Genomic DNA, 26,445 nt, shown 5'->3' on the forward strand with positions numbered 1-26,445 from the left:
CTTACGGCTTCCGCAATCTAGTTACAATAACAAGATTACCTTAATATAATAATTGAAAAGCGTATGAATGGGTCAGTCGTGGTAGCAAGGACGACAACTTCAAACCTGAAAAAAATTGTTATTGAAAGGCAATTTTTTTCAGTTAGAAAAGGGCCCTAAAAAATGGCTTGTTGCCAGTCGGATGAGGCCAAAGAGCAGAAACGCATAAACGCTGAAATCGAAAAACAGTTGAAACGGGACAAAAGGGAAGCTAGAAGGGAGTTGAAGCTTCTTCTTCTTGGTATGTGACCCACAACTCAAAATCTTGCACAAGCCCTCCTTTTCACAATGAACAGGTACTGGCGAGTCTGGAAAATCGACTTTTATCAAGCAAATGCGAATTATTCATGGAGCTGGCTATTCTGATGAAGATAAAAGGGGCTTCATTAAGCTGGTTTTTCAAAACATTTTCATGGCCATGCAGAGCATGATAAGGGCAATGGACCTGCTTAAAATTCAATACGGCGAAAAGGCTAGTGAGGTGAGTTTTATAAAAATTTAATAGATTCATGAAGTGTTAGTAACAAATCCAGAGTTGTAAATTTTTCTCAAATTTTCATCAGTTTTCATACCCTTCCAAGAAAGCCACTGAATTTAGTCAATCAATTGGTAAAGCACCTAAATCAAAACGTTGTTTATTCCTCCTTCCAGGAGAAAGCTGAACTTATTAGAAGCGTCGATTATGAAACTGTGACTACATTCGAACCTCCTTATGTAAATGCTATTGAGGACTTGTGGAGAGACAGTGGAATACAAGAATGCTATGATAGACGGAGAGAATATCAGCTCACCGATTCTGCTAAATAGTACTTAATTGCTCTTATTTTTATATTTATTGTAAAATGTGATATCTCCACAGTTATCTTTCTGATCTAGACAGAATAAAATCTGACGATTATTTGCCCACTGAGCAAGACATCTTAAGAGCTAGGGCTCCGACTACCGGAATTTTGGAGTATCCGTTTGACCTGGATAGTATCATATTTCGGTAAGTTGGCCTGAAGAAGAATGATTGTTGGAAAGAAACAGAATAATGTTTTACAGCATGGTCGATGTTGGAGGACAAAGATCCGAAAGGCGCAAATGGATTCACTGTTTTGAAAATGTGACTTCAATCATCTTTTTGGTGGCACTGAGCGAATATGATCAAATTCTTTTCGAATCTGAAAATGAGGTGAATTTGTGATTTCTACTGAAGCCTGCATTGATTCGTCTTCGTTAAGACCTTAATAGGACTTTTCATAATTAATTAAGTTTATCTAATCGACCAGCAATCGCTCTCAAGAAGATTGCAGCGCGTTATTTAAAAAAAATTACGATATTGGTGTTAATTAATGGATTTTCTAGATGATGCAACTTCAATGAATATTTAATCATTCAAATTTTTAAACCTGATTTTAACACATCCGTATGTTAACTCAATTCCTTATTTTGGTTTATTAATGTTAAGGTTTTCGGCAATTATGGCCCTTTTTTAGTTGTTTTTCAGTGAAGATTACATAAGATTGTTGTTGATGGTAGTTGAGTGGTAGTCACTTGTTGTTCAAAATCAATATTACAAGCGTATAGAACTTATTTTAGTCTATTTGATTGGCTTAATTATTTAAATATTTGTCTACGACACAACTTGGCTAAAGTGTCTACGATTCAATATACCGCCAGTTAATAAAAAATAATGGAGGGAACCATCCTTATTACAGAATCGAATGGAAGAATCTAAAGCCCTCTTCAAAACCATTATCACTTATCCATGGTTTCAAAACTCCTCCATCATACTGTTTCTTAACAAAAAGGATCTGCTAGAAGAAAAGATTATGGTTTCGCATTTAGTAGACTATTTTCCTGAGTTTGTTGGTAAATCTTTTAACTAAAAATAGAATTCCTGTTTCACAAAATGCTGGTTTCAGGCGCAAAACAAGACCATATAGCTGCCAGAGAATACATTTTAAAAGTCTATTTAAGAGAGAATCCTGATCCAGAAAGGCAGTGTTACTCGCATTTTACAACAGCCACAGGTCTGTACCCCACAATCTAATTTATATTATTTCTAATATAACTTTGTTTTGGTTCCATGCTGCTTCGGGAATTTTTAAATATGGTTCTAAACGCCTTTCAGATACAGAAAATATCAAGCTTGTGTTCTGCGCAGTTAAAGATACGATCATGCAATCTGCTCTTAAGGAGTTTAATTTAGCGTAATTTTCCACTAAATAAAGCAAAAGCCAAAGCGTATTGTCTTAATGTAAAAATCAGAACAAGGGTCAGTTTTGCCGTTTTAATGGAGATTAGTTTCTTTGTAAAATTTCCCGACATTCACCACATTTCTGCCGATTAAACTGGCATGCGATCATGAAATTATTAAACCAGAATTGCTCGGTTATATACAAAATCACATAGGAAATTGGTGGAAAGAGATGCAATACATATATCTCTGGGAGAATTTTTAAATGCGGAGATAATCAGGAACGTTCCTCTATGTTGAAATTCCGAAAGCACAATCCTGTGTTTTTTGTAGAGGTGATATAATGTGAGAAACGTAAAATTATCCGAGGAAGCAGAAAGAGAATAGCGAAATCTAAAGATTTTAGTTCAAACCAGATATTTATAGATTTTAGAACGTTGTAAAAAGATAAGATAAACTCTGGAAGAAGTGTTTGAAAAACTATCGAGTATAAAAAAATTTCACCTGGTAGTATCTACGCAGACGCGTGGACTTTTCCAATTTTTGCATGATTTGATACATAACTATAAGTTCAGGTGTTGGATATGAACGTACTCGCGCTTTACTATTATTACAACTTTACATTATAAAATTTGAAAAGGCACAATGCTCTGAGGGCCTCCTCGCTCTCTCTTCAGAGCTTGAAACCAGGAACCAGACCTTCTAATGAAATGCAACTCTGTTAATCTATGTGCTCTTCGAATCGTGAAGTTGAGTTATCCAGAGATCTGTTATGTAGAAATAGTACCAGGTAAAATTTATGGAAATTGTAAAACATGGAGAATTATTACTTTTTCATTAGGCAAACTACAGACTATTTTTAGGTGCGTCAAAAAGTTCCTCGGATCTAAATGTTTTCTCTACGTGAGCTTTGTTAGACAACTAAATTCTGGTCGGTGATGATTTTTTTCCAATCTACATCTTGAAAGATTCTTTTGTCTACAGTGCAATCGATCTTTTCTTCGGCCAATTTCCACTCTTTTGACCAGCTGTTTCATGTAAATAATGTATGTTCTAGAAGGTCTTCTTCCTTTCAATGCCAGCACGTTGATGTTTGCCTATTTTGTTTGACAATGAGTATGTTCCAAATAAACGGTGACCTGTTGTCACCTGTATTTCCTGATACTCCAAATTTCCCCATGTTCGTTCCGTCTATGCCTCAACATCTTTGACGAATGCTTTTGCCCATCCATTGTAATTGTCCCATGTTGTTTACCACTTCATAAATCGATAGTTTAATGTCACTGCGTTTCACCTTTCCTGATGTGTGAATTTTATAGAGTTCTTCCAGTCTTAAGTTGATCGACGTAATCCCAGCTAACTTTTCAATAGAAAACGTGAGGATCATAATGATCTTCTTACCACTCAACAATTTCGGAAAATTTAGCATTTTCCATAGTAGCTTTTCTTGTTTTTATTGCCATCTGATAGATAATTTTGAGCAAACTTATGATGAAATGACTTTAAGAAACACATCGAAACCACTGAAATACTAAGAATATCGAATGAAAATCATCAATTTCGGACTCTTCCATTGAGTATTTTTTTTACAAAATTTCTTCCAGAAATGAACGATCAACGATAATCAACTGGTTAAATCACTGTTGAACACTGAAGTCTCACTATAGTTGAACATTTTTGTAATTGCATGAATACATCGTGGAATCATGAAATTATCTGAACAGGGCTGTTGAAATTTACATAAATCAACAGGATGCAAATAAAAAAATTGGTATCAGGAGTGTTATTGTAATTTATTAGTGTTTTATTCCTCACAGTGGGCGAGTCGTAGAAGGGTCCCAAGATGTGCATGAATAAAAACAAACACGCACTTAAATCCTTATTTTTATATTTAAAATAAATATTAAATATATTAGATCTCTTTTAGCTTCACTTGAATTCTTTTGATGGCGCCGGAAGTGAATTTGAAAACAATGTAACTGCGAAAATTAACCACGAACAGGATTTGAGCAAACACCTTAGATGACTAGTAGATAAAATGACAAAACCTATTCACACTGTATAAAATATTAAATAATAAACAAATGCACGCAAATAGAAAACAAAATAAAACATTGGCAAACTTAACATGGATAAAAGTGTGTTATTAGCACAAAATATTAATGAGTATTTAATAATATATAAACGGTTTTAATGGATAACAATTACGATTCAAAATAGTGTTAATATAGACGAGATTTATATTTACATAATATTAAATAACCATTCGAGAGTTGGACATAGTACGCAATGCATCCATTTAGAAATCTTAATATGTATAAAGTAAATCTTCGTGATATTAGCGAATAAGTAAGTACTTAGGTATGTAATATATTGTATACTATACACATTTTCACCTCACATAATTAGACATGGCTTATAATAACGATGATTGAAATTGTGGCAAATGATTGATATTGTCCTTTCATTTGATCATCTTGATTTACCTCTGATATATCATAAAATTTCAAATGCTTGGCACTAAGAAAGTCGCCTGTAGGCACTTTGATACACATCACATTACATAGGTAATGCATAAACGTGGCATTCATAAATTAATTATTAGCTTTAAAGGTTTAAACAGTTAAGAATTATTATTGATGTTACAATGAATTTTACCACGATTTTTTACAAAAATTTCTCTATATCTTCCTTTCCAATTTTGTAATTCCTCTAATAAAAACATAAATATAATGTCAAGAATATGTCGCGTAACTCAATAAAAATCTATACAGGATGTACGTTAAATAGGGGTTTCCCTTTTAATACGACCTAGATCTCAAAAAACTAAGTAAAATCTGCATGTAACATTTTTCCGAAGTCTCAAAAACGACCGAATGAATTATGAGCGTGTGAGTTTTAAATACATTTCTATATAAAATCTAAATCCATCCCTGCTTAAAATAGTAAATTTCATGTAAAGAAATAAAAATCGTACAAAAAATTATCAGTTATTGTAAAAACGCCAACAAGATTTAATGTTTACTGTTTTTATGCAGTTTACTGTTTACTGTTTATGATTATAGGGATTAAAAAATCAGTCACGAAGCTTGGTCCCAGGTGTTATTTTGATCATTATAAAATACTATTAAATTGAGAATGACCCATAACTACTCTAATAACGAATTGGTTGACATTGGTTGAATGGCTGTTGGCGTACGAGGAATGTCGCCAGCATGCCGCCAAAGCTTCGAGGTTATACGCCAATGGTTTTCCATTAAGACCTCGTCCTGCAGCATGGAGATTTATTTATCTTGTTGGAAGACCTCGAGAGACCGGAAATCTAAAAGGAAAGCACGGTGGATACACTGGAAGATTTAAGCCATCCAGGACGGCACAGATTGACGAACGTGTTTTACGATCCACCAATGGCGACAATTTCGAGCACCATTCGCAGCCAGGGCGGGAGTAAGTAATAATTAGATTCAATATTTAATAAAACTTTCTTACGAGCATATTTCCGTTGCTTTTGAGATTTTGAAAAAATGTTACGTAAAGCTTCCGCTTAGTTACTTACGGTATATGACGTATTAAAAGGAAAATCTTACTTAAGATACACCTAGTATAGTTAACAATTCTATTGAAAATTTACTGATAGTTATTACGATTTTTCATGACTGCTGTTAACGATTACATTTACAAATAATGAAATTAGGCTAAATGGATTCTCTTGTTGTCTTTAAAAGCAGAGTAGGCTAAAATGACTTGAAATATCCATTGAAATCTTTCAGTCGGATTATATGGACGTTCAAACGGATAATCTAAAATTGACGCTAAATTTATTTCATCGGATTTAGTCAACAATGGTATGAATTATACGGTACTTAAAATAAATAATTTTCCTGGAAAAATTTTCTTGTTTAATTAAAAACTAAGTGTTTGTTTAGGACCTAAACTGATAATACAAAAACACTCCACTAAACACATCAAGAGAATTTAAAGTTACAACGAAAATGCTTAATAACATAAAGTCAGCAAAGTGCTTTATTTTACTTTTGAGATTGGATAAGAGCCTCCTACCGAGCAACTGAAACACCCTGTCTAAGTGCAATGTACGGCTCTATTAGGCGAAATTCAATAAAACTATCTTCAAATCTACGTAATCTCATTCATACTAACAGAAATAAGTTCACGATGTATCCAGAATAGCTTGGTACATAGCTGCAAATCTACAATTGGCCACGACAAAGCCCAGAAAATCAACAAAAAAGTATTCAAAAAATACATGGTGTATAACTTGTACGCGTTAATGCTTTATTAGATTGGCCTGGTGAAATTGGCAGGAAACATTCCCTTGTCACCGTTATCCTTGAGGCCCATTAGCCAACCTTCTTCCTGAAATTGCATAATATGTTTAGGCGTTAGTATCAGCTTTTTAATCAATATGGCAAAGAAAAGTCTGAAAGAATCGAACAATTTCCCACTTTTCAATGCTTTGAAGGTCTCACCTGCTCTTCAGGATCATCATACTCAATGACAGAAATTATTTCTCCCACGTCGAATGAGAGCTCGTCCACATCTTCTCTATTATACTTGTAAGTGGCTTTCACTTTATAAAGAACGCCTGGAGGAAGATTCTCTGTGCTGGCTCCTGCAAATCCAAGAAAAAAGTGGATATATGTAATTATAATGAACACATATAGTTATATGAACAAATATATAATTGCACAGAGGCCTCTAATACTGTGTGGTGGAGCTACTCGCCTGTTCTCTGTGAGAAATGTCACAAAATCGTACTTAAAATATTCGCAATGAATCATAAATTTCAACTACTGAATTAACCTGAAAGGACAACATGGTCCCAAAAGCCCAGAAAAAGTTTTGGACTCACTTCACTTCCCCGTTCACAGAGCAGCATCAAAAATATGATGAATCGTCAAGCTCCGATGCGGAGTCAACATTTGAAGAGAAAGGAGAAGCAGAATGGTATTAAATTTCTCAAAATGACAAACTTCTCTCTAGGGTAAACCAGGATTGATGGATGTTTCTTTCAACATTTTTGGATTCCGGCTTTACGATGACACCAAACCTCTCTACAAATTTCCTGCAGCGGCGACATAATATCAAAAGGTTCCTTACTTTATCTTGAGGATTTTGCCACTGGTTAACCTTAATGCTTTTTTCTGAAATAGTATTCCAAGTTAAAGTCCTATCTGTGCTCGGACAAATTGGAACATCCTTTAATCTAAATATTTTCTGTGAACTTAGTGAGACTTTATAGCTGTCCAAATAAATCAAACTTCTTCCGTCATGCATTTTTTTGATCTTCATGTCCAGAAGATTATGTAAAACAATGTTAATACCTAACACTCATGAATTACCACTTGTAAATCAGATAAAATGCAATATATATATATATATATATATATACAGGGTGTTTAAAATATCTTGTTTTTTAATTTTAAGAAATAAACTCAAAATAAGTCGATTAAACTAAAACGACCATAATAAATGTTGCGCTATAATCGGAAAACAACTTTTCAAATAATTTATCAATTAACAATTTCCATTAATCTATTTTTAAGTAAACGATAATTGTCTCACTTACAGCAAAACTTAGGCTCTGTTTTCAAATTGTTTCCGCAGCTGATTCAGTATAGTTATAAACGTCTTAACCATCACGTATTTCGTGGAATTATACCAATTTTCTTCGTAAAACCCCATAAATGAAAATCGAGGGGTATCAGATCGGGTGACCGAAGAGGCCATGGAATATGAACCACGCCCAAATCATTGATTCCCAAAAGCACTATTCAAATTCGAACTACGTGAACAGTTAGTTTTTGCCGAATAGGTGTCAGTCTATTACGAAATTGCTCACCGTATAATCGGCTTGTTGCAGCAGAGTATTGTGGCGCATCCCCACAAACGTGTTTAGAATTAATTCAAGGCGATATTAGTAATATTAATAAAATTAAATTGCGAAATTAAAGCAATGCAGTGTCTGACAAAAGCAAGGTAATTATGAAAAGCTTCTTGTAATATTCAAATCCGGTGAATAATTAAAAAAATCATACGTAGCTTACTATGCAATTTATTATGCTATTTGTGTTTTGGTCGACTTCTTTTGAGGCGCTGAATCACTCCTTAAAAGTAAAATCACAAAAGACTTTGAACATCCTGTATATATATTCTCGAACAACTATTACTTAAGGGTAGTACAAAAGAGGTGACTTACCAGCTGGAATATCGTATAACTCCTCCAACCTCTTGTGGTTCTCCTTAGCTTCAGGTGTGGGGGCTGGTTTGTTGTTAGTTTCAACCGCATTATTCTCACACACTGCGTTATTGTTCGAACTCAAATTAGTGTTAGTTAGCTCTTTTGAACTGGGGCTGCTTGGCGTGGTGGGACTACTAGGTTCTGACGATGAGTTATTAGTAGGAGTAATGGGTACTGAGTCGCTGGTATCATTGCTTGGCAAGGAATTATTAACTTTTGCGGGTTCTGACTCCTTTGGTGATTTGGAAATGGGTGTTCTGGTTTCAACGTCATTGGCTGCAATAGGGTAGCCTTGTAGTTAGTGACATATATGAAAATTTATTGCAAATTTATACCAACGGCGAATTCGCTTTTAGAATACTACATCATGTATAATTTCCGCTCGTATGAGCACATTTATATAACAATCAACTTACTAATGAGGTATATTTATCCTCGGTGTCATATATCGTCGTATTACACAACAACACTGCCTTTTAATAGGTAAAAAAATTTAAACTTACCAGCAAAACAACAATAGAAACAAAATAATAACTGAAATTGCACACAAATTTTACTTACTTCGAGATGTTGGCAAACTGTTAATGATCAAGGAATCTTTGACTACTGGGGATCTCGGAAGACTGTTGGTCCCATTGGTTTTCTTGACACTATAGGATCCTCGTTGACTATCCGTGGCTAGTTTGTCTACAATACTTTCTAGCTCACTGAAGATCTGAAAGAAAATATGAAATCGTTAAGCGAAAATGTGCGGGTAAGGTTTCAGTTTTTCACATAATCAAATTAACAATTGACGCTAATTAATTTTTATTTATTAATATAGCATTTCAAATCATAAATCAACTTTAATAGGCAGTTTTGTTACTCCGGCAGGTTGCAAATTAGCTTGATGGCAAGTAAGTTGTTGATATACTGGCGCTCAACAAATTCGTTCCTCTACCACATCCTGTAATAAATAAACTCGCAATTATGCATCTTAATTTATATAGGGGTAAATCGTGATGTCAATTGCTGAACGCGCATTATCTCTGCATAAAGAAATAAAAAAAAAGTTTACATAAATTATTTACTTTTTAATACATTCGTATCAGCTATGCGCTTCCCGCAGCTAAATTACCTTGCAAACGATTTTCTGGATTTCATGGAACGGTTAATACTTCGTATATCGCCCATTTTCATTTATGAATATGTTAAATGATTAAAATTGGTAAACATATTTTCAGAAAATAGCTAGTAATGTTGCCATGTAAAAAGTGCGCTATTTTATGCGTCTACTGGGATTTTATGAGAGGAGCGAAGCGAGGCAAAAAGGCACAACTTACGCACAGTTGCTTTCATGTTAAATAAATTCAGTCGCAATTTGCTTTGTTTTTAAATACGGTTTGCGTAAATATTGAAAAAATGTTAAAGGCAGATATTTATTTTTAAGGCAAACAAATAGATTCTTGGAGGCACAGTAAGCCAAATACTACCTAAAGGTCTCAGAATCACTTAAATCGCTAGCTACATTATGAAAAATATTTTTTAGCTGAACTTCAAGCTTTAATTTTGCTTAAGACAGAATTAAACGAAGCGAATGCATAAATAAATACTTGAAACACCTAAAATGGGCGAAAACGCAGATTGGTTAAGACGAGAATTGAGAAAAGAATATGCAAGAAGAACGGAAAACCGCTAAAAAAGCATGAAAGCAAAATGAAAACATGAAACAAATGTTCAACAGAAATGGAATTTACGGTTGACACCTAAAAATAAAAGAAGCAATAAAACTTAATAATGTTATTCTGTTTCTAATTCTAATAACTTTGTGCGGCTATAAAATATCACATAACTTAGAATTTAGCACTGGCTATTTGTGGGGGAGAAAATATTGAAAATAAATGAGCCGCCAATGATACCACCGTAATTTCTAACTCGGAGAAGCAAAACACACTATTTCGAGAGTAACAATAAACAAGAGCGTCCTTTCAGGGACGCATGTTTTTGGAACGGAATACCTTTATATTAACTTTATTAACCCATAAACTTTTATTAGCAGACAAGCAGAAAGGAAATATATAAAATAAATTACCATAAAACCAACGTAAATGTTGGCTTGAAGTTGAATTCACGCTAATTTGAAAATCAGCAAAATTTCTCAAATTCAAGGAAAGTATTCTGAACCATTTTCGCCTTTTCATTTTTCTATTCATAACAGTGCGTTGATCATACATTAATATTACGTTTTCTTTTGAGAAACAACAATAAATATCGCTTACCTTTGAAGTTTCAGAATGGAAAGTATGCTCTGCGTTGAACAATGTTTGGAGATTCGTGACTAGAAACAGTATCCTGGAGTCGTGGAGGGCAGGAAGCTCGTCGTGAAGTTCAGAATTCAGTATTTCGTATGTCCTTTTGGCATCTTCCAACTGCTCTCGGCCTTTGGCGATTTTAGAGTCATCTCGTTTCTTCATGTTTGTCTGCAAGGCTTGAAAATTGTGCCTCTGGCTGTCGTAGTCTACGAGTTTTCTTCCTCTTTTGTCAATTTTTTTCTGCAAAAAATAATTAATTTTAACGTTTTTTTCACTAGCAAATATGTTTTTACAGCCACGTGAAGTATTTCCACTTAACGTGAACTCTTGTACTGATATATTATACATATGTAAGAAGGTTTTGAATTTTTTCATTTTAAACTGGGTAGTCAATTCCTGGTTAAAATGGACGTTGTAAAAAAATGTCATTTACTAAGTAAAAAATATTAATATTTACACCCTAAATAATGTTTTTTTTTATCTTTGAAAGTATCTAACATGCCTCGATAAATGATTTCTAGAGCTCAAACTGCGTTCAAAATGAAAATATCGGAGGTGTCTTTATAAAACAAGAAATTTCTAGTTGGGATATTGGCAACGCTCACCTTAATCTCTATCAATATTTGTTGTAACCGGAATAATACTTCGACGAGACCCTACGCCGCTGACTAGTCAATTTTATTTGCTTAAAAGCAGTAGCGCCCCGATTTGATTTTTAGAGGTAATAAACCGGAATATCATTTAAAATGGTGTCAGCGTCAGTGGCCTTAACACATATTTCGAGTCCAAAGCGTTCAACATATGTTTTGTTTATTTGAGTAAATAAGCCCGAAATATAGTAATGCAGTTGTTGTATATAAATCATCATATAAGACACATAGGTATCAATGTTTTTATGCTGATTTAAAAATGTAATCAAAGTGAAGAAAACGAATAACAAATCATAAGATATCATGGAATTTTCTGTCAAATTAATGCGAGATTTACTCGCTCTCTTATATTTGCATTTTTTAACGAAGGTGCGGCCTTTGCGTAGTCCCAACGGATTAAGTTTTGGTTATGAAAACAACGTTGCCACGTGGCGCAAAAAGTTACATTTTCTTTGAAAAATATGAGGAACGGCCATATCACTACAATTTTTTCAAACTCTTTTTCAGTTTTTTCGACAAAATTTTAAACTGAAATTGATTCAAGACAGTGGCACACCAGTTGAACTTTTAGAGCGTAACAACTAGTTTTTAATAATTTTCAAAAAGTTCGGATGTTGCTGAATTTAACAAAATTTGCTTTGGCCGAAATATTACTTCAAATAAAGGCTCTACCGCTAACCTTTATATAAACTTCAAATTTAGGGGAGGTCAGATTAGCTATGGCCCAGTTGTTGAATCGCGAGTTTAGCCTTGTTCTGTTAAGACCAATTCTAGTATGTTAGAAAAAAATGTTAAGAAGTAAGTTTGTGCGAGATTTCTGTTATTAGGACTGCAGTGCAGTTCTTCTGGACGTCAAAACTTACGAGGTTCAGATCTGGGTGAGGTTTAGGTAAGAGTAGCTACTCAAATTTAAAAGTAATTTGGTGTAACGCAGTGTCTAACTAATGGGATTTCTAGAGACAATCTCGGTAATTTTCTAAATTTTACAACATTTTTAATCTGACCATAGCACGATTTAAAAAATATCTACTTCTGACGCTTTAGGACATGTGTCAATCTTCTCTGTAGATGCTCATATACAGTTTCCTTTAAAGCAGTCACGTGCTGGTAGGACTTCCAGAGGTATTTTTAGTTACTTTTTCAGTTTTCTTAATCTTAGACATGTGTTCTGACCAGAATGTGATTAAACTCTAAATAATTTGAAACAATCACAACTTACCCTCATCTCAGGAAACTGTGACTGATAAGTGTTCAAAGGCAGTAAAACCTGATCTGCCAATTTGTGACTAAAATCCTGCCACAAGTTGTCTCCTGACTGGGTTAAAATGTAAAGTTGATCATGACCGGTCCATTGACTTTCGTAGACCTCTCCTATGGCATCTAGAAGTGACTTTGAAGCTGCCTGGGTAGCTACAGTTATTAAATAATTATTGGTTTTCACATTTAAAATGTGTACAAGGTGTTTCAGACCTATGGGATCAACAAAAGCAACACAACAATAGTAGACATCCGAGTATGAAACCTGTATTTGCAAATGTCTCTCTAAGACGCTACAAGTTTATGATGTTTTCAGACAGTTGTGTGCAAAAACGTATTTTTTTTTTGAGTTACGTTATTTATTTTCAAGCCGGCACTTTTTGAAAACGTCCTGATAACCGTTCGACAACAAATGTAGCTGCAACATGATGATGCGCCTGCAGACTTTCCCATTCGAGTCCGTCAGTGTTTGGATCGGCAGAAATGGTCTAGTTCCGTAGCCCCCTAAATCACCTGATCTAACACCTTTAGATTTCTTTCTGAAGGGACATGTAAAGTTTTTGGTTTATGAAACGCCAGTAGAAATAGAGCTAGAATTGATTGCACATACATATTAATGCGGCATTTGAAGTCGTTCGAAAGGATTGTCAAAAAAATTTTAGCACATACTTGTTTTAAAGCATGATAAGACCATGGCACTTTAGGGAGACATTTGTGGATACGAATTTTTATACTCACATGTCTTGTCGAACTGTACAATCTCTAGAAGTTTGTTCTCATAATTCTGAAGCACCCTGTATAATAATCCAAATTATATGACACCAAGAAAACAATGCACATTTGCATGTTTTTAAACTGAAACGGTTTCCGCATGGAGGCACTTGGGCATTAGGGCATGACGTTACCTCTAATACATCTAATGTAGTTGCTAAATTCCTTCTGTAGTCTATTTGCTGCGTTTTGCTGCCTGGTGAAGTTCTGCAGATGCTCGTCGAATATCTCATCTGCCGTTCTATCAACCTTCCCAAGATTCTGCAGGATCTGCAACAATTAACAAAACTTTTTCATTGTGGATATTTAAATGCAAGTCAAGGTATTTTGCAGTAATGCAATATTTTTTCGGTCAAGTCTAGGAACTAACCACCGTTCAAGGTGAAGTAGTGTTTAAGCAGGCCAGAATGAAATTTGAAAATTAAATTAGGTGCATTTCCATATCAATGGTGGAACATTGCATTTACGTTGCATGGGTTGTTGTACAGAGTTAGTTCAATGGCTTTTGCATAACGAATTGGGTTGGGTTAATTTGCATTGTAGTAATAACTGCTGTTTTTAGTGAAAGTGTTCATCACACTTGAGTACAGGGTTCATTTATTCAGACGGTAGGAAAATGTTTGGCAGTCAGAGTAGGTATTTTTTACTTAGTAACCTGGCAACTTATAATCCCAATATGTTCAAAGTTAGTCGGTTTCTGCAATAATTTATAATCGTGTTGAAGTTCTTCAATTTCCGAACAACAATTAATTCTTTTCGACAAATAGCTTTAAAAGGCAACATTATTGGGTGTGCTGAATGACTGTAAAATCCTTTTTCTCGAATTGTTCTAAAACAGGTGAATAACAGGTTAATAATGGCACGTACATATATGGTTGATTATTGATCTAACGAGCTAATGTCAATTGTGTCAAATGAAACACCACCGTTGATTTTATGATTCAAGACGCGATTTCCTTTAGTGTTGCGAATTTAATTTGTATTTAATTTGGATGAGTTTGTTGTAATTTTATGAAATCAAATTAAATTTAGTAGAGGATAAATGTTGTACGGAGTATCTCAGATATAGTGAGTTCCGCGGGGATTATGAATACGGTAAGAGACACAAGGTGATTCAAATTACGAGAAAAATAGAAATATTTGCGCCCATTGAGTAAACGTTTTAAAATCAAAAATACCTACAGCGGCTGTGAGAGTATGAGCAAAAAACTGACCAACACAAAACTAACTATGATGTTTTAAAATCATAAATTATGAGTTTGAGTACATTCGATGAAACTTAACAGTTCTCCATTATCTCCATTATTCAATCGAATAGCGTTCTGAGAATTTTGCGAACCCTTGTAGATTTCCATCAATTATATCCAACTTTATTATTCCTGATGGTCGCCATATTGGATTTTGGTAGCGTCGAGTAAGCAATAAAAAGCTACTGAAATAATATATTTTTTACTTTGTCAGGTCCAAGGGCATATACGGTTAAAAAGGTTTTTATTGGATACTCTACACCACTAAAATACAATATGACGACCATGAGAAATAATGAATGTAATTGCTCGAAATCTAGAGGGCCTGGAAACGTTCTGAGAAAACCATTCGATTGGCAATTGTCAATATTTCATCGAATTTGCTCGAACGGTTTACGCGTAATTTACGATTTTCAAAAATCACAGTTTTCCGTTTTCTGCCCATTTTTTTTATCAACTCCTGTGCATATTTTTATTATTGAAACATTTTCTGAACGGACACAAAGATGCGCATCTTTTTCCTAATTTGAGTCACTTTTTATGTCTTGCAGCGTCTATAATTCCCACGGAACTCACTTTATTTGGAACGCCCCACACCCATGGTAATTGTGGGAAATACTCATATTCCTCACGTCTTATATCTGTCAGCACTAGGTGATTCGGACCTCAACCTTCGACATTTGTTGATCATTAGTTCAGAGGCTTCACTATCTGGAACAACCCATATGATCCGACGTATCTTCATGAGATTTCAGATTTAATTCTTGGTTGTAGAAGTCAGAGCGGGTAATTTCACTGCACAACACGCCCTCTTAGTCAAAAGTTTCTTCGAGACTCTGCACACCATCAACGCATTTGAAGGGAAACGATCAGTAACAATTTATGCGTAATAAATACTTCGGCATGTAATTATGGTTAGCAATAAAAACAGAGGCACATAAGTAATATCTGAAGACATTGTCTGGCAGCAACATTACGAAATATATTACGCATTTATCTTTTTTTATGTATGGGCTTATTACAGCAAACCAACGTTTAGATAATGTTCCTAACGTACAGGTGGTTAATAATTATTAAACCGGACTCGGTGGAATCCAATAAAACTGCCTGGCGGAAGGTTATTCAACTTAAAGTAGAAATCGATGGCCACCATTTATAAAGGGAAATAGATTAAGAAACATTGTAACTTTATTTCATTTACACTGCCTAGGCATACGTAATTCCCCTCTGTTATCCCGTTACTTAAATTTATATTTACATCGCCCCGTATCCTGGGAAAATGAGCCTAAAATTAATTACTCCACGGCCATTGAAGGCGTTGATATTGTTGGTAGATGAAAATGAATCCATTAAAAACGAATTCAGACACAACACGTTTCTCCAATCAGGCTTCACCAATGTAACTAATTATAAAATTGTATTGTCGTCTACCCAGACAGAAGTAAAGAATCGTCAAGACGAATGGCAAGATTGGAAACCTGCCAAAACATTATTAGAATTGAAATTGGTCTCAGTTCCTTAACGCAGAGGTTTTCGGATAGTTTTCGCGGGAGTCAGAAACGAAAGGTGTTAGGTAAATATCAAAATAAATTTAATTGAATAATTTACTAATGAAGGTACGAAGTTGTTTACGAGAGGGAGGAAGAAATAAAGGGAGTGTTGCCTTGATCATAAACGTCTTGAGATATTTGTAGAACAGGATGGCGGTTAATAATGTCAGATAATAGAAGAAACGGAGCTTTCGCCGTGAATCAAAAACCAGATGTCGGGTATATACAGGGTGTCCCACCGGAAATCGCCACGAAACGTTTTGGGAAAACTACGCACAGCAAAATTACGAATATTTTGTATTTTGATAGCAGCCTTGAGACAACCTTATCTAAAGTATTTTCAATGATGTCACACTTGCAGTTGTACCGGAAATCCATATTTGTTTGTTTATTTGAAATAGGAAAACGAAATTACTTAAAAACTATGGAACTTTCTATAGGTTATTTAATATGAACGTAGGTTCTTTTTCGACGTACTTTCATAATACACTCAAATAATAGTAGAGTTCCATTTAAAAATTTTAAATTTTGATCATTTTTTTGGATGTCCAGGTGGGCTTCATTTTTGTGGACATCCTAGCGAAAATATTAGACAATGCTCGGCAGCATACCAAAATATGGATCTTCTACAGTATTGTGACAAAAAAAGAGTTACAAAATACATTTCCGTTTGTTAACAACTTGCAATTCTGCACACATGTGCATGTACCAATTTCAACATTCAATTACATACACATATTTTGAATACTGTTAATTCTAAGATAGCCAGCATATTAATAAACTTGTAGTAAAATTGAACCGTAGAATCTACAAATGTAATAATGTATAGGGCGTTCCATTTAAAATAAGCAAGCAAACACCGACTTCCGGTACAACCGGAAGTGTGACGTCGTCAAAAATATTTTAGATGAGGTCGCCTCAAGGCTCTTACCAAACTACTGAACTTTCGTAACTTTGCTATTCACAGTTTTCCCAAAATATCTAATGGCGGTTCCCGGTGGGACACCGTGTACTGTAAGCAATGAAATGAGGTTTTATAGAAGATTATAAAACACAGGAAACATATCCATTAATTCATTCACTTTTAAACTAACTGTAACCCATAAAGTTTTGTTTTAAATGACGAAGTTGGCAATTTCAGGAAATCATAGGCGCACTACATCCTATTTTAAATCGCCAATTAAACACCAAATCAAGGAAAAATAAACGTTATTTTGGCAAAATTCGCTGATTTAAACCTTTTCCCAGAACTTGAAATAAAGCCACGAACTAGTCGAAATACGACCGATAGCAAAATCGTCAAAACATAAATCCAGTCAATAACCCTATATGTATGTAGGTATGTATGTATGTATACACATTTAGTTACATAATTTCTAACGCGTTCACAAATCTTTGACGTTTTTCACATGTTCGCATATTTGTTATACAATTTTGCATACATTTTTCACATTTGTCTACGTACGAAGTATTTCCAAAAATTACCTTCTAATTAATATAGGTAGACCAGAAGTTGAACCTGAGAAAGGAGTGGGGTCGAGGGGAGAAGAAATTCTTCCACAAAAAAAATAAGGAAAAAAGCTTTTAACGATTTATTATGTTGAACACTCTTCGTTTCGGCTATAAAGCGTTTTAAACAATGCAAATTTATTTCCTAATGGTTGGATTTAGTCTGATATACCTACTACATATGGTATGCAACGGTTTATATAATAAATCTGCTTCGTTAAGATAGTTGTAGAATAAGATAATTGGAAAAAGAACGTGAAGAATAAATTTAAGTGCTGATTTATTTAATAAATTATTTATATTTTTCTATCTACAACAGAAGCATGACAAAACATTTTAAACTTTATTGCTGAAAATGAGATGCGATAGCTAAATCGATTTTTGGTTTTGGTATTCAAAGGAACCAGACTGTAATAAATAAAAGTTTTTGAAAAAAATTTTAATATCTCAGTATTATTATGATAAATCCTATAATGAATAAAATATTTTACATATAGAATACAAATATATATATGTAAATATACCTATATAATTAATTTGCTGTAACTCCATTAATATGTTACCCAGGATACTGTACTAATTATTAGTTCAGTGCCATTGCCTAAACTCCATTAATACTCCTCGGTAAAATCGTTGCATTACGAAATATCTGGATTTTGGCCAAATTCAGTTTCAGCTGTTATGCACAGTATGTTCCTGGGTTTCCAACCCAAAACAGCAGCGATATCAGCAGAAGTTGCCCCGTAATTCTCTCACAGACTGGCGATTGCTTTTAAAGTTCAATAGTTAGTTATTATTAACTTGGTTCATAGTAATGGAGCATTGCTATCCTAATTTATGACGAAAATAAGTGCAACCTTCAAGTTACCGTCTAAAAATACAGTTTGCAGTATAAACAGGTCTCTGCGACTTTTGATCTTAGCTCCTCATCCAAATTTATTGCACCATCGTCAATTTTTATATGTTTTTATATCGGATGGCGCTAACGTAAGTCTAACATATTGCCTTAGATTAGAAAAATAACTACCTTGTGATCGTTATACATTATTTACTGGCGTTGGACATCCAGATGGTACAAGGTAACCCGTAAGTTCTGCAGAACCGGATAAAAATATGTAGGATCCGTTTAATACCTAAAATAAAGATTTAAAGTTATAAATTATTAATGTATTGAAACTTAAGACTTCGCCGATGTATACGAAATGAATGCCTCATGAATTATTAGAAAAAATCGTGTCCATGAATTTTTACACTATTTCATTTTCAATTTTACAGTAAACTTTATTAACACGTTGAGTTTTCAATTAGCTTTTAATGTCAGTACCGGTTGTACCGCAATGTTTTCCTGCTCGTACAAGCTTCATTAACCACATACTTATCGGAAACGTTAAAAATCAAAATAATTTCCATTACTATCTGTTTTTTTTTACCATTCACTAAGTAGAAAATAAATGTCCTCGCGATAGAAGCTTAATGATTTCGAGGCAACATAGATATCGAGCCATTTTCGCACATCTTAACTTTAGATAACCGCTGATTACCTAGAAGAGACTGCATTGACCTTAATAAGTGAAAGTCGGAAGGAGCCAAGTCTGGAAAATACGCAGGATACTGGAGAATTTCTCAACCTAAGGAAAAGATAAGTCCCTGAGCCAGTATGTTCACCATGAAGCAATACCACTTTCCGACTTCCACGGTCCGTAAATGGTCTCATTTCCCTCAGAGCTTCGCTTAATTTATTAATTGAGCCCGATAACGTTCAACCCTAACGGTTTGACGAAGTTCCAGAAGCTTGTAGTAAATGACTTCCTTCCAATTCCACCAGACACATAGTAAAACTTTCTTGGCATGAACATTCGATTTTGCAACTGATGTGGATAGTTGGCCTAGATCAACCCATGCTTTTCTGCACTTAGGATTGACATACAGCATCCAGTTTGCATCTCCCGTAATAAATTTATGCAATAAAAAAAAAATTTAATGCAAATTCTTTTTTTTTTATACCGAAAACACAAGTCCTCGGTACGAAAGAGAGTGCAGATGTCAACGATTTTTGTCGTGTTTGGTTACCTCATGAGGAATCAATTTTCTTTGCCTTTGAATCTCTGCCATTAGAGGCAATCAAAATGAAATTGCTTGTCGAGTCACTCCTAACATTTCTGCCAGTTTTATTTCAGCTTAGCATGGATTTTCGTTCAGTAATGTTTAACTACAAGTTCCTTAGGCCCGGACCTGGATCGTCCTCAGGGCAACAATTTCCCTCACGAAACTTCTTAAACAATCTCCTTACAGTTGGAGCACGAAGAGATTCATATCCCCAGGCCGAATTAATAATTTCAGCAATATTTGTGTTCAGCTTAAGACAGAACAATATTGATATAACCTGAACGACAGCTCGTAAGTAACTCAAATTTTTATCATATAAAGAGCAATGACTAAACCGCACATGCTCAAAGTTGCGGACCGATTGGGCGAGTCTACGTATGTTTTTTAATGGGGCTTCGGTCCTCAGCTTCTTTTTATGTACCTATTAGAATATTACTTGATTAAACACAATTTCATAAAAAATAAGAAAATGTAATCTTCCAGTATATTTTTATCTCATTTACGATGTATTATGAAACTAACACATTCGCCGATATGATTATGTATATAATTTTGTCACATTACAAACCAAACAATGAAACTCTCGATGTAACTTATAATCTCTGTTAATTAACCACGAACTGTATTATTTACGTCAGATGAGTACCTAAACTTCAAGGTCAGTTAGGCAGGTTAAACCGTGAATATACATTACTTAATTACGGTAATGAATGAAACAGTGTTAAGTTTTTATCTTGCAAAGTTTGCATACTTACGAAGAAGGATGACATACATCAGCAAAGCGATCATATCAGCATATCAGCAATGTTTGATGATACGAATTTATTTGTGGTTATCAAAATTTTTTTATAAGTAATATGGCTTGAGTTTAATTATTTATCGTTTAGGTGTGTGATTGATTCGGATTAGAGATGAAATGTAATGTGAAATAACATAAAGTAAAGAAAATAGAACTTTTTGTAACTTAAACTAGGGTTCTATCTCTGCTAATAAACAAATGAAAAATGGTGCGCAATCAGTTTGGCGCACCCAGTATAGGACTCAGCTTGAATATGTCAATTATTTTCTAACGATTTCTTCATTATAAAGCAAAATTGGAAAAAAATGCGCCTAAAATTCGAATAATTTCGGGAGACGTTACTTTATTTGTCCCGGAAAATAGCATTCGTTGCATAAAATTGTGCAAGATCGAACTTTTTTGATGTTCAAGCTTTGTCCATCGAATATACGTGATTCCAGAATTTCTGAGATAGAACAAAAGAGAAAATACTTATATTTAAACTGCACAAGTTTCCGATTTTTCCGTCAACTAAGCAATCATTCCACGTATCTCAGTTGGAAATACCAACAAATTCCGAGTTCAACTCTTGAGCAATTAATCGTTTTTAATTCTTGGAAATATCGAACGTTTCAAATTGAGCTCTTACTTTTCAGTCTTCCTCTCACGGTCACATACTTACCTCCTGACCTTTCAAGTGAAGACCAAAAATACGGTCGAAGCAAGATCAAAATTTTTAATGTCTCGCAACAGACAGACCCGTGGATTTCTTTCTCGTTTGGTACAAGTACGCCATGCTCCCACGTGTCCCTTTTACTTGTCTTCTTCAGCACAGTATGCAATTTAGCTTCTGCTTTCCGATTTCCTTGCCCCGCTACGATGACATTCTCTTGTACTTTCCAGCAAAATATAGCGACCTCTAGAGAAGCAACAAACGGAGAAAGTATCTGGGTGTTTTCCTGCGCTCCGAACTGTCCTGGCAACTTCGGAGCAAATCGGAAAGCGATGTGGGCGTAAAAGAGCACCTGAGAGAGACCGTTACTCATTCTTGAGTTGGCATAACGCATGCCGTGTTCCCACGTACCTCCCTAACTGTTCGCGTTAAGATTCCGGACTTCAGTCTTTTCGTTCTAAAAATTACGCCAGGAAATTGTTTGTTTCTCCTATGTAGAAAAAAAGTACACCAATAAAAAATACTACTGATATCAAGTTGCAAAAACAAAATTCGTATTATAAGGCACTTTAAAGATATCTTAAATGGTCTTTGTTCCAATAAAAACCTTAATTCTAAATATAAATAATGACATTTTCCAGCTGGAAATAAGTTCATCCTGATGCAATTGCCAATACAAACATATCGCGCAAATAGATGTGCACTTCTTCATGGCGGTGCTAGATACCCTCTCGAAATACCGTTCCATTCTCAATTTTATTGTAGTTAAGAAATGACAATGTTGCTTAGTGAGTTGATTGGTTGTTAATTTTCTTGAAAAAAAATTTATTGCATTCGAAAGCGTAAAATATGTTGCAAAAATTAGAGTATTGCGAGAAATATGGATGGTAATCGTGGAGGTGGTATAGTTAATGTCGGACTGATAACGATAAAAGCAAATTTGCATATATGTGATGTAGGCAAGCTCAGTAGTGAAAATACGTAAAATTGTTAAGGTAAACAGCGTTGGTTTTATCAAGAGAAGCGGCAGGTGCGTTAATATTCTTTTGTAATCCTGCTAATGAGAAACTTTCGCTCTAACTTCAACGATAATTGGAACACTAATGTTACTTCCATATCCACCATTTTTATCTCGACACTAAAGCATTTTAAGTGCATCACGATGCACTTTCTCATTGTTTCAATTGCCATTATCATCACACGCCTAGTTTTTACAGCTAATTCAAAGTTCAAGTCATTTAACTATCTACCACTAAAATACGCATTTTTTAAAAATATTTCATAAGAGATTGAACATTCTGGGTTGATTTACTTAACCATAAAAGGAGTGACCCGTCTGGTTTAGCACCTACGGATTTTAGATTCCCATAAAGTAGTACCACACACTCTTGTGTTTCTCTGGTAGTGGACTAAGGCCAAAGAGATAAAGGACATCGACCGTCGAATGGGTGGGCTGTTAAGATGAAAATTCCTAATTCTTAGAAGCACATTTTGTCTCCTCACTGGACATTTATGGTCTCGCTGAGGTGCCAATAGCCATTTTACTTTAATTTTTAAATAACTCCAAGTTTATAAACGAACAGTTAGCGACATTAAACTTTTCCATTACCATTCCATTAAAGCAAAATTCTAATGGATACTAGTTAACATATCATAGAAATGTCTATACTATACCAATGTCATGTAACTTGTTTTTTAACAATTTTCATTACCTCCCAATTTTTGAGCTATAATTTTGTTGGTGGACTTTGAATTTGCGCCTGTTGATCCGAGAAACGATATCGCATTGAATTTTCAACGTTTTGCAATTGCGAATCATTTCATTGTAAGGAATTTATTGGTGTAACAAATGGCGGAAAATTGATAATGCGTCGCCGGTACCATGATCAACAAACCACAATGGCGGTCGATTGGTGAGAAATTGATGAAGGTCGTTATGTGACCGTAAATTGAAAATTAGCAAACATGGGTCAAATTGTAAAATTGTTCGGTCGACCACAGTAAGTGTGATAAAGTACCTGTCAAGTGAAATACTTGAGCATTATACTGTTGTCATATTTCAAATATCTGGTCAAATACTCGTACTGCCATTCCAACAGGCATAAGTTAAATGTTGACGTATAAATGACGTTTACCAAAGATCTGTTCAATAGAGGTCAGAGTCAGACCAATCATCAAAAGATTTCAATCAGATCAATATCATCCTAAACGTCGTTTGTTAGAGACTTCTGCTATTTCCAATTATTTCTAAATAGTTAACATTTTAGGAAAAATCACAGCAATTGGTACAAACTGCGTGGAATTGGATACCTAGATTATATAATTTTGTTCAAGCAGGAAATGGCAACACTGCGCTTAGCGTTTGTTTTTAAATATGGAGGTCAAACATTGAAAGACCTGTTGCACAGGCAGGTAGACAACGTTGCCGTAAGAAGCCAGAAATATATTACATTGAAGTACTAAATAAGAATTTACAATCAATGGAATGGCCGCAAAGCCGATTAGCTGACAAAATTTCCATTTTTTAATTATTGAACTTGATTTATCTTTAGTCAGTGGCGGATTCAGAGAAGAGCATCAAAGGCAAAAAGCTCCCACTCCCAGAGAAACTATCCTATATAACGATGTTTTTGGCAAATGTTGACCCCTATATCAATCTATATGATTCTAGTCCTCCTCACTCCTTAACCTTCGGTCATTCAGTGACGTTAAAAATTAATTTCATATGCGACACCCCCTCCCCCTGCTCTTTCTAACTTCCAAAGAAAATTTAATGCTTTTCCCTCTATAGAACTTCAGTATTCAACTATACAGTTCTTACAGATTACTAAAAAGTACCACCAAAAGAGTGAGTGTTAGGTCTTTCTAGAGATAGTGCAGTTTGCCTTGTATGGTTAGACTGTGTGTATAAAAACATGACTTACTCATAAACAGAAGGTCGAGGGGTAACAACTAAATTTTCACATGCTCTATAAGTAAATAGAAGGTTCTTGACACTAGTGGCAACATAGAGAAAGAACTTACGAATTTAATTTTCCATTGACGACAAATCTTACTTCTATCCATTCGCTGTTCAGCGCAAAGATGCCAAAGGCCCGAGGATTTTATGCTCGTTTTGATATATTAACTGATATGTCTATGAATCGTATGTGAAAAACAAAGGAAACATAAAACATTCAAATTTATGGGACAATTTGGCAGCACAATATAACTCAAAATTTGTGTTATTACGTTGGTTGCCGGTACAAATTCATTTCAAAGTAATAAGATTTACTTCACATTGATTGGGTTTCTGTCTGCATTTTGATTGCAATTGAAAACGAACTGCAAGCGAACCACGCTGCACGCTTCTGACAAAATAAATATGGTTTAAACTGAAGAATCATTGTATTCGGAATGGGCGAAACAGGTTTTCCCAGGGAGACACATTGCAGAACTTCGATGATAATGACTAAAAGTGGAAAAATAATTTTGATCCCCAGTAGCAGATTAAATCCTAATGGACTCTTAATGTTCAAACTCAATATCAGAGCGAATTTGAAACGGAAGACATGAAACATGCTGAGCATCAGTTTCTGTCTGATGGTCACAAAAAAGCGAGCTGTTCTCTCTAAGTGAGAAAAAAGTTCGCGCTGAAATTTCCAATCGTTTCTCAACTTTTTATAATCTTTGAAGGAAATTAATGGCAAGAATATAGAAAACATATATCAAACAACGTTAGAATTTGATTGTTTATTGGCATTGCTGATCGATGGCTTCAACACCTGATATTACTCACACTCCAAAAGTAACGACTTTCTTAAGATTAAAAACAAAGAACACTTCTGAAATCAGCTGATTTTGAGAAACCTGCTCCGGAGGGCAAAAGAAAAATAAGTTGATGAGTAGTGGAAAAAAATTAAAAAAAGACTTAGTTTCTCATCAGAACATCGTGATCAGGGGGGGGGGGGGGGGGAATGGGAGTACTCAATAAACGCTTAATTATCTACAGAAACCAATCTGAAGTTATTGGACCTCTCGACGCTATCCATTAATATCTGAACCTTTTCAAAAGAATAATCCAATAATTCTTCCAGGACTAGAATTACATCATATTCTGAAATAATAATAATTATTACTATTAAAACAAGAAGCTGTCGAAGTCAGAGTATCTATTTAATGCTGGAGACCACGAGACGATATAATTAATATTCAATTTTGGTGTTTGGTAGGGGCCTTGATATAAAATTAGGGCCAGGATTAGGCAACTTTAGATTATTAAAATCTTACAGACCTCATCCAGCAATCTCCGTCTATTGCATTTTATTAGAAAGTACTGTAGGAATAATAATGGTTTTTGCTCATGTTACAACTATTAAATAAACCTATAAATAAACGAACAAAAACATTGTTAAATTAGCAAAACGCAATTACTAATACGAACCCGAAACGATTGGAACCGGATCGAATATATTGATATACTCGATTCGGTAATGTACAGTGAGCAGCAAAATACGTGGAGAGTTATGAGAAAGCTCAGAAGAAAGCGTAATACATGACAGAAGTTCAGATCTCTTTTCTCATGTTTTACACACGTTTTACTGCACAATTGCGGATGTGATTGAGACTAGGATTTTTTCTTAACTTGATCCTCGGGGTACTTCACCTAACGAGTTATTATTCTTTATGCCTACTAAAAGACAGGAAATTAAAATCGTGTTAAGAATTGTAAAGAGTAGATGCTTCTGAACTGGTTTCGTTAGTAAAACAACATTTTCAAAGGCTGTTGAGACAATTGTTGAGATTTAGTTATTGGATGTCACCGAAGCGAAACATCTAATGCCGTTTTAGGACCTGTCAAAGGCTTTTGATCTCGTTTTGACTTAAGTAAACATGATGATAATATTCAATCTGCTTTATTGCATAGCCACTATAGTACTTTACTTGACCTTTAGGAATCAATCTAGTTAAGAAGTGCTGGGTTAAGCAGGAGGATTTATTCCTATGTTCAATGCATCTACTTTAATTATTGTTGAAGAGATATTATGATGCACGCTATATTTTTGAGAACGTTTTTAGCGAAACAGCTTATATCAGGCTTTTCTACCCTATGTGTGCTCATTAATTCTTTGCTGCATGTTAGTATTTAATTGA

The 26,445-nt window shown here is 34.6% G+C and overlaps 2 protein-coding genes across 3 annotated transcripts in view; one reads left to right on the forward strand and one right to left on the reverse strand.

Annotated features, from left to right (window-relative positions):
• LOC136339366 (G protein alpha q subunit) lies at window positions 1-4,553 on the forward strand. Its single transcript, XM_066282555.1, has 8 exons — window positions 1-280; window positions 336-520; window positions 691-845; window positions 899-1,027; window positions 1,084-1,213; window positions 1,740-1,893; window positions 1,947-2,054; window positions 2,156-4,553. The coding sequence occupies exons 1-8, from the start codon at window positions 163-165 to the stop codon at window positions 2,236-2,238; spliced, it is 1,062 nt and encodes a 353-aa protein (XP_066138652.1). The 5' UTR covers window positions 1-162; the 3' UTR covers window positions 2,239-4,553.
• The window catches only part of Amph (amphiphysin), a 24,343-nt gene continuing 1,990 nt past the window's right edge, over window positions 4,093-26,445 (reverse strand). The window contains exons 2-8 of one of the 2 annotated variants that reach the window (XM_066282552.1): window positions 13,584-13,719; window positions 12,641-12,831; window positions 10,739-11,011; window positions 9,042-9,195; window positions 8,439-8,756; window positions 6,709-6,851; window positions 4,093-6,595 (exon numbers count right to left, since the gene is read on the reverse strand). In XM_066282552.1, coding sequence (XP_066138649.1) covers window positions 6,518-6,595; window positions 6,709-6,851; window positions 8,439-8,756; window positions 9,042-9,195; window positions 10,739-11,011; window positions 12,641-12,831; window positions 13,584-13,719 — 1,293 coding nt within the window. In that variant the 3' untranslated portion in view covers window positions 4,093-6,517. The remainder of the gene's footprint in view (window positions 6,596-6,708; window positions 6,852-8,438; window positions 8,757-9,041; window positions 9,196-10,738; window positions 11,012-12,640; window positions 12,832-13,583; window positions 13,720-26,445) is intronic. The other variant, XM_066282553.1, reaches the window with a different exon arrangement.

This window comes from Euwallacea fornicatus, chromosome 5, assembly GCF_040115645.1.
Source record: "Euwallacea fornicatus isolate EFF26 chromosome 5, ASM4011564v1, whole genome shotgun sequence".
Taxonomy (NCBI): Eukaryota; Metazoa; Arthropoda; class Insecta; order Coleoptera; family Curculionidae; genus Euwallacea; species Euwallacea fornicatus.